Below are 9757 nucleotides of genomic sequence, written 5' to 3'. Positions count from 1 at the left end.
TGAAAAACAAATCGTAATTAAAATACTGATTTGATTGCCTTGACTAACACGACAGACGCGCGGTGAACAATTTTCCACGTTAAACCATTCAATACACGTAGTTTCGCGGATACATGCTAGATTTTAAGTGAGTCACCTCGATATAATTCAAGGCTTAAGACAAATATATTTAATCGAGATGACTTAACTTTACTAATCGTGAATATATTAATGTTTCTAACACTTTAGTTACTTTAATATATATTACAAATCCGACAAACTGATAAAAACCGAAAAAAAACAGTTCGTGCTAGCCACCACGTGCCTCGAAATCTTTTATAAGTAGCGTTAGAAGTGTCATGCTATTTTGTTAATAATTAATTTCTTACTAATTAGTTCGTTATTTGCTTCAGTTGATTAACTGTTGTTATTCTATATGAATTTGATAAATTGTTAATTCGAATAAACTCACTTTGAATTGAATAGAAAACATATTTAGTATTGTTCTACAAATTTTTAGCAGGTAGCCCTTTGTTTAAGCTCGTCTGGGTAGATATCACACATTCATCAAGTCTACCGAACATCAATACTATTTTTGTGGTCTGGTCTTCAAACAAAGAGTGGTTGAGCCAATGTATCTACAGCCACAAGTGATTTAACATCTTAGTTCAAATTCAAGGTTGATGGTGCATCGGCGATGTAAGGAATGGGTAATACTTCTTTCATCGCCTATGTCTATAGGCGATATTGAAACCTAATATATTACGTACGTTTTTATCGCATTTTAATAAACGTTTGCATATCTTATTTAGACCAAATCTGCGATTTGGCCCGCTATATTCTATAACGTAATGCTATACCGAATGTAACTTTACCAAAGTTTTTTTTTATCATTTGTTTTTCACAAATATTTTAAATTTAAAAAATGAATTGGTTTAAAACGTTAGATATTGTGTTTTTTTATAACAGTCTTAAAGTCATAAGTACATTTATTTTCCCAAAGAATGTACTAAAAATGGTATGCGGTTTTCGAAAACATTATTAAAGTTTACTTGTGCAAACCAGTTTGCGCAATTAAGCGCGTTGTGCAATTATAACGCGCAAACCAGACCGCACAAGCTTATATTCAAATATTTTTCTGTGAAGTCAAATTATTATTTTACAAATAAAACATGTTTTATTTAAACAAGGATAAACTAATACCTAATAGCTATAATTACATATATCCGTAGCATAAAATTTACATATAAATGAAGTATAAGAGATTATTAATTATACCTATACGTTACTAAAATTACATTTAAAGTTAAAAATTTAAAGTTTACATATATATTACAACCTTAATTTTGCACTATTACTAATTATGACTTACATAAATAATGACTAAAAGGCATATATGGCTTTTTAAATAACTAAAACTGTACATAATTAAATATTGCTTAATTATTTGGTGAGATAGTTTCCCTTGTTAAATTTAATTTTCTCGTATGTTTTAAGCACTAAATCAATTATCATATTCATATATATGATATAGCAAACTTCCAGTTACTATATACAAAAAAATAAATCGTTTTGCTTGCGTGTACGAAGCAATTACGAAGCATTAATCAGTGAACCATTTGCTTCCCACTTACGGATTGTATGCCTACAAAAACGGACATATACCTAAATATACGAAAATAGATATTAGTATTACACAAAAAAAAGCAAAATGAATATTTATCGCTATTTTTTTTGTATATAGTAATGTATAACTGCATTGTGTAGAGGTGATATTTTCCATTGAATTTTGGGAACCCTATGACAGATAATCTTACCAAACTGTAATAAAAACAAATTTAAATAACTTTAACCTTCCAATCGAAGAAGGAGGAAAGATAAACAAGTCTTAGATTAACATATTCCACGCGATTTGTTAATAGCTTTGATTTGTTATAAACTATTAACTCTTGATTAATTATATATTTATTTATAATTCAACTGTGAATATGAGCAAATAGCTTTAATGGAATAACCACTTAATAAATCATTATATTATATAAAATGAATATATTGTATTATAAGTGTTTACTATTATATTATAATATATTAATTATAATTTTACTACAAAATATCCGACAAAAACATCGGTGACATTCAAAACGGTATTTTTAATGGCGTCAATTCAATTATCAATAAAAAATAACTTTAATATTGATGATTGAATTGTTTACATATTATTTAGATTTCTGCTGTGATTAGAATACACAACGAGCTTAAAAAAATATCGTTAAACATCTACCAAGTTGTAAAAAATAGTCTAACAATAATCTACCAAGGTGTAAATAATAGGGATAAATATAATCAAATTAATGATTAATGATTACGGTTACAGTGTGTAATCATCAATCACGATTACGCGCGCGTTATACTGTAATCGCGATTGATGATTACATATTGTAATCATGATCGTTAATAACTAATTTGATTGAATGCCCACAGCTTTTACATTTTACATTATCTACTGAATTTCAAATAGTTATACATTTTATTATGAACTATTACTTTTTAACATTTACTTCTGATATTTTTAATGTAGGTGAAACAGAAAAAACAATGTTAGGTTAGGTTTTAAACTATACACTTTTTGTACTTTGTATAATCATATACAAAAAAATTATAAACGAAACGGCAGGTCTTATTTACGTTGATATATTATCTGTCATATAAGTTCTATGGTCGATAGGGAATCACATCGATACTAATAATTGCATATTTTTGTTTAACATTCTTTCAATAATCTCGCTAAGAATATTTAATCATTATTGTTTTTTTTTTTTTAATTTATTTTCATTTATACCCAAATTGTTACCATCATGCTTTGGTATAGTTTTGTTTTTAAATATTCATATATATTTTATGAATTGGTAAAATATTCAGTCCAGTTTTGAAATATAACGCTTAATATAAAAACTAAGAAATATTTCACTACATCAAACATCCGCAAAATATTTATTATATCCTTCTATCTATTATTTGGGTAAAGAAAAGATAAAATATCTCGTATCTACTGGTGTGTCCGCTTTGTTGCATATTTATCGATTTTTAAATTATATATAATAAATACAACGCTAAAAAAAATATGCAAATTTGTTAATCGACGCCGGCTTCAAAAATAACGAACGAAAGAGATCTCATCGCAATAAAATTGAGCGTTTCAAGCGAACGGGATGAATCGACAAAATCTTCTGAAATCAGTGGGAGGTACATTTATAATGTTCCGTTACCGATCGTAAACGTTACACGTTACGGTTACAGGCCTCCAGTGGAACATGGACATGCTTTCAGGGCACTGTGAAATTAACGGGATACACCAGGTAGGTATTCATCTTTCATTAATTGCAACTGCAATCGAATGAATAGAAGACGTCAGCATGTTGAATTTGGTTCACCACCACCCGCGGCCGTCAGTTGGAGTGGTTGCGCGCGGGGTGCGGCGGCTGCAGCGCGGGGTTGGCGACGGCGATGATGCTGTCGCCGCGCGCCGCCACCACCCGCGGCCGTCAGTTGGAGTGGTTGCGCGCGGGGTGCGGCGGCTGCAGCGCGGGGTTGGCGACGGCGATGATGCTGTCGCCGCGCGCCGCCACCACCCGCGGCCGTCAGTTGGAGTGGTTGCGCGCGGGGTGCGGCGGCTGCAGCGCGGGGTTGGCGACGGCGATGATGCTGTCGCCGCGCGCCGCCACCACCCGCGGCCGTCAGTTGGAGTGGTTGCGCGCGGGGTGCGGCGGCTGCAGCGCGGGGTTGGCGACGGCGATGATGCTGTCGCCGCGCGCCGCCACCACCCGCGGCCGTCAGTTGGAGTGGTTGCGCGCGGGGTGCGGCGGCTGCAGCGCGGGGTTGGCGACGGCGATGATGCTGTCGCCGCGCGCCGCCACCACCCGCGGCCGTCAGTTGGAGTGGTTGCGCGCGGGGTGCGGCGGCTGCAGCGCGGGGTTGGCGACGGCGATGATGCTGTCGCCGCGCGCCGCCACCACCCGCGGCCGTCAGTTGGAGTGGTTGCGCGCGGGGTGCGGCGGCTGCAGCGCGGGGTTGGCGACGGCGATGATGCTGTCGCCGCGCGCCGCCACCACCCGCGGCCGTCAGTTGGAGTGGTTGCGCGCGGGGTGCGGCGGCTGCAGCGCGGGGTTGGCGACGGCGATGATGCTGTCGCCGCGCGCCGCCACCACCCGCGGCCGTCAGTTGGAGTGGTTGCGCGCGGGGTGCGGCGGCTGCAGCGCGGGGTTGGCGACGGCGATGATGCTGTCGCCGCGCGCCGCCACCACCCGCGGCCGTCAGTTGGAGTGGTTGCGCGCGGGGTGCGGCGGCTGCAGCGCGGGGTTGGCGACGGCGATGATGCTGTCGCCGCGCGCCGCCACCACCCGCGGCCGTCAGTTGGAGTGGTTGCGCGCGGGGTGCGGCGGCTGCAGCGCGGGGTTGGCGACGGCGATGATGCTGTCGCCGCGCGCCGCCACCACCCGCGGCCGTCAGTTGGAGTGGTTGCGCGCGGGGTGCGGCGGCTGCAGCGCGGGGTTGGCGACGGCGATGATGCTGTCGCCGCGCGCCGCCACCACCTGCGGCCGCGCCTCCTCGCCCTCCTGCGGGGGGGGGGGCAGTTAGTTATGCTGGCTCACCCCGCGACTCGGTTGCGTTAATTATTTGAATACCCGTTATTTGAAGAATTTCACTGCCCGATCTCAGTTTTACTATCCGATAACATAATTAACATGTGAAGTATGAGTTGTGGGAGCTGTATTCTGATAGTTCAGTTCAGTCTAGTGCCGATTTCTCGTACTTTTAAAATTCTGTCGTCTAATTTTTTATAAGGATAAATACATATTAAACAAATTAATATGACATGACCTACAATTGTCAATTGTTAGTAAATTCCTTGGGGGACTATGAGCAACAATAACAATACAAGAACTTACAGGTGGTGGAGTGCTAGTGCTGGAATACGAACACCGTGAGTCCGCGTCATCGCTCTCGGTCTTCATCCCCCACCAGCTGGAAACATTAAACATTAATTCACTTAGTAACAAACGAGTTTTGTATATTATACTTTTTTTTGTAACAGCTCAATATTTTTTGCTCACTCTTGGATTTCTATGGGAAAATCAAATATCTCGTTCCACGCGTTTAAAGTCACCAAAGAATATAAGACTAATAATTTGATGGAATTGAAACCAAGTAGTTTCTCGTTCTAATTGTAATTGGAATTTTACAGAGCGAAGGTATTACACTATAGCTGGTGATTGCTTATATTATGGTATGGCTGGTCATATATGGTATATGACTACTACTAATTTGAAAATCACGCATTTGATTCTGACCGTTTTATTCACACCGTGAATTACCTTTACATGGACTAGCCAAGAAATACATAGATAATCTATAGCACAAAAGTTCCCCTATTCTGATATAGATCAGGCGAAGGATCAACGGTGCCAGAGTCGCGTGTACTTTTAGGAATAGGAGACGGCAACACTGGTTTGCTTTTAAGAATGCTGAGACAAAAAATCCAACTTTATTTGATACCATCTGAGATCAAGCTAACTAGAAACTGTTGTCTAAAACGGACAAACCCCAAAATAATATAATAGAACGCAATGACATTATCACATTAAGTTATAATTGATAAAAAAAAAACCTGTGATTCGAGCTTCTAGCGGTGTCCGGACTGGCCCTGACTCCATTGCCATCGTCTCCATCCTGATAAGAGGAAATTCAATCATTAGTTCATTTAAACACATTCCATCGGGTTAGTCGTCCAAAAAATAGTATCTCTGTTATTTCGATTACGTTGATAATCATTAAATATCATTTATTTCGTAAATTATTTATAAAAAAATAATTATTTTTTTAAACATGCAACAAATGTTAAAAAGCAAAGATGCATGTTATGATATATGAAAGTAATATAATTACGTATAATACATATAAAGAAAACAAAATATAAATATATATACTTACCGCAACTGAAAGAAACTGAAGTGAGTAGAAATAAATTAGTAGTAAAATAATATTAGATTTTACGGAAGCGTTTGATATAGTCATGCTTACCTTTACCGAGATCAGATAAAAGCAAATAAGTTATAAGAAGTGCAGTATATTTTAAATAGTGATAGTTATTTGTTGTTTTTACTACTGGATACTTTTTAGTACTGGAGTACCTCAAGGTACCTTTTCTGGTCTTAAATTTTATATGCAATAAGAAATTTCATTTCAATTTCAATCCCATAAACATTTAAACATTTACTAATTATTTCCTATAAAATACAAATAGGAAACTTTATTAGAATAATCAAATTCTTACTTGATTAGATACAATTGTAACAAGATTTTAAATAAAAATTTAGAAAGATGACTTCGAAATCAATTTAGATTTTATATTAAGTCATACTAAATTGTCTTTTCCTATATTTTTAGTCTCATACGATGTTCCCGACTGTTAGTATTTATTATGTTTGCTATACGTATGCTATGTTAGACTAGGTTATTTGGTGAGGTCTATCTGAGTGGTGACGACCTGCCGCGGTCGTTTACTGGGCGTCTCGTCCTCGTCACGTTCCCGCTCCTCTGTTGCGGTGGTTGGTGGGAGACTGAAATTATAAAGATCCTTATTATTAAAAGTCTTTATATATACAATTCCCGGCTTATAAGAATAAATTCGTTTGATATGTGGTAAGTTCTGAAGATAGTTAATTTTTTAGTTTTACGACAAACTCTTGGTAATAGTTCAGTTATGCCCTTAGTTTTTAAGCGATGCAGGCAGTCAGGTCTTTTAGATAAAACGCACATGATATGTTCAAAGTATATAAATAATATGTACAAAGTGGAAAATTAATAATAATTATAGCAAAACAAAACATAGTAATTTAGGTTTCTAAGATAAACTATACTAAAAACCGGAAAAAAATCTTGATACTTATTTTAAAATATTTCCGAATTAAACAACACACAATTATATATATATATATATATATATATATATATATATATATATATATACTACTTACTATATATATATATATATAGTAAGTAGTAACAGCCTGTAAATGTCCCACTGCTGGGCTAAGGCCTCCTCTCCCTTTTTGAGGAGAAGGTTTGGAGCTTATTCCACCACGCTGCTCCAATGCGGGTTGGTGGAATACACATGTGGCAGAATTTCGATGAAATTAGACACATGCAGGTTTCCTCACGATGTTTTCCTTCACCGAAAAGCACGAGATGAATTATAAACAGAAATTAAGCACATGAAAATTCAGAGGTGCTTGCCCGGGTTTGAACCCACGTTCATCGGTTAAGATTCACGCGTTCTTACCACTGGGCCATCTCGACTTATTGATTATATATATGTATATGCAGCTGAATTCAATATCTATTGGTACTTGTTTCAAGTGTATATAAGGCCTAAAAGTTGCTGGTTAATTTGAGCAATTGTCATCACCATTTCTAATAATTTACATTTAATTGTAAATAGGAATTTTAGTAATTTCTTAAAAACTGGTATTGTTATTATTTTTACATACATACAAAAAAGACAATTCACGCTTGACCCATCAAGAATAGATTAATGTGTCTTGTTTTGAGCGGACTAAACTACAAAACGCTACTTATATAATATTATAAAATACTGAAACCCACTCCGAACCCCGCTGCATAATCTAGTTCATCCTCAAGTTTTATGTAAATGGGCTTAGAAGTTATTTCATTTAGGCATTATTAAAAAAACTTCGCCTCATTTATGAGTAAGATAAAATTTACCCATGCTTAGAGTAGTGCAGACCAGCCCGTCTGACCAACTGCCGCGCCAGCGGGAACAACTCATCGCGACGAGTGAGCAATGCAGGAACACATCTGCAAATCTGAGCGGCGGCCTCGTTGACCATTACCTGAAAATTTTTAAGAGTTTTTTTGTATAATAACTTAACGTCCCTCTGGTTCTGGCTAAGTAGACTATTACGGTGAAGATTTGAGACTGGTACCACTGTAGCCACCCCATTTCTACTCGTGGGTGTCGTAAGAGCTGACTTAGGGAATTTCGTTAAGCGCGTGTCAGTCGAGCACGAAATCACCTCAACATATATCGTGATAGAGGACTGAGTATAAACCCCCCCCCCCCACCTCATGTGGGGGAAACGCGTAAATGCGTTTTTCCAGCGAAAAAAAAAGGGTTCAAACGCGAATGCTAATTTTCGTGGGATAATTGTGCCTGTAATTCGTGATGTTTAGCGGTGAAAAAAAATACTTTAAGGAAATCCTTTTCTTTAACAAAAAAGGCCCCTGGACGGGATCAAACGTACGTTTTTAAAAAAGTAACACAACTTTATTAAACCCCCAGAAAAGTTCGACATCCAATGAGTTCGATTTAAGTTTTTAATTTATATTTTTTTACCCAAAATGTGTTTTAACAGGAAATAATTAAACATGTATATTTTGTTATAAAACTCTTAAAATTAATAAAAACTTTACGATGAAGTTTTTCAATTACATCTATAATACTTTTTCGGTGAAATGAGTAACATGAGCAATAGATTAAGTCGTTATATTTATTTTATAATAATAAAATACTTTAATTTGTTGAAATATAAATATTCATTTAATTTATTTTAATTAAATATACATAAATGTAAGCCCAAGTTAACTGACCTCATGAAGTGTGAGCGGTTTCTCTGGCTTCCGTTTGCAGTCAAACCTCCCATAGATCGCCGCATACTTCCTTATTTCCTCCATCCTCCTCGGATCTGATTCCGGCATCATCATCACCAGTTCCAACTCTTTACACATCTTCTTTTTCGTATTCTGAGGCTTTGGTTCCAATTGTGGCAAATGTTTGCTTAATTTTTCCGCCGCTGCCGCCAACTTCTGCACATGAATATCTAGAAGAACCGGCGTTAGTTGTACTGGAGAGGTGACAGAGCTAGGACTAGAGCCAGAAGAGGCTGGCGGACAGGCACTCTGAGGAGAGAAGGATCTCGCTGTTGTGGTTACTGGCGCGGTGGGGGCTGGAGAGGGGGGAAGAACGATTTTCGTAAACGTTCCAGCGTGACTATGTACAGGACTCGCGTTTGGTGCCGAGGTATTGGATCCGCAGCTATTCTCTGGAGCACCAGGTGAGGGGCTGTACATTGGCCTATTGTTATCAGGCGAGGCAACTGTTCTAGGTAAATTTGGGATTGAAGGCGGTATATTTAGGATTCTTTGGTTGCATTGCATAAAAGGGTTGTCGGTGGGGCAAAGGTTCGGGACGATAGGTATCTGAAAAAGGGCTGGATTGTTAACCCATTCTTGCAGGGCTTTTTGGAGTCGTCTCACGTGGAGAGGTTTTGACGCCATCCCAACTAGAGCCATTATTTCTAAGAATTCCTCTTCACCAGCATCACACAGCTGCTGGACATCATCACCACCTAGAAAACATACATTATTGTTAAAATTTTTATATTCAGAATTTTATACGTATTTACGTTAATTCGTTAGTTACCTATTTTAATAGGTACTGAATTATGTCGGTTTTATGTATATTTTTTCTTAAAATCTTTAATTTTATAAAAATAGAAATCCTTAGGTTGTAGCTGTTTTTTTAACTTTATAATAAGTGGGAACGACAAACATTTTATCTGCCAAAAAAACTAAACAAGACCCATTAATATGCATCTAGTAAGTCGAGTTCATTCCGCTATTATTGTTCGCCGCAAAAACGTGTGATTCTTAAAAAAAAGGCCAGCTCACAGTTTTAATTTAGGCGAATATGCAAATGCCT

At 37.9% G+C, this 9757-nt stretch overlaps 1 protein-coding gene across 1 annotated transcript in view; it reads right to left on the bottom strand.

The window, feature by feature from the left end:
* Nucleotides 1-4462: 4462 nt before the first annotated feature.
* Nucleotides 4463-9757, bottom strand: part of LOC126776272 (NGFI-A-binding protein homolog) — a 38668-nt gene continuing 33373 nt past the window's right edge. The window contains exons 3-8 of the mRNA XM_050498603.1: nt 8647-9404; nt 7762-7889; nt 6524-6596; nt 5645-5706; nt 4926-5001; nt 4463-4592 (exon numbers count right to left, since the gene is read on the bottom strand). Coding sequence (XP_050354560.1) covers nt 4482-4592; nt 4926-5001; nt 5645-5706; nt 6524-6596; nt 7762-7889; nt 8647-9404 — 1208 coding nt within the window. The 3' untranslated portion in view covers nt 4463-4481. The remainder of the gene's footprint in view (nt 4593-4925; nt 5002-5644; nt 5707-6523; nt 6597-7761; nt 7890-8646; nt 9405-9757) is intronic.

Source organism: Nymphalis io, chromosome 20, assembly GCF_905147045.1.
Source record: "Nymphalis io chromosome 20, ilAglIoxx1.1, whole genome shotgun sequence".
NCBI classification, from domain to species: Eukaryota; Metazoa; Arthropoda; class Insecta; order Lepidoptera; family Nymphalidae; genus Nymphalis; species Nymphalis io.
The sequence above is the reverse complement of the archived record's forward strand: the minus strand, read 5'-3'. Positions and strand labels throughout refer to the sequence as shown.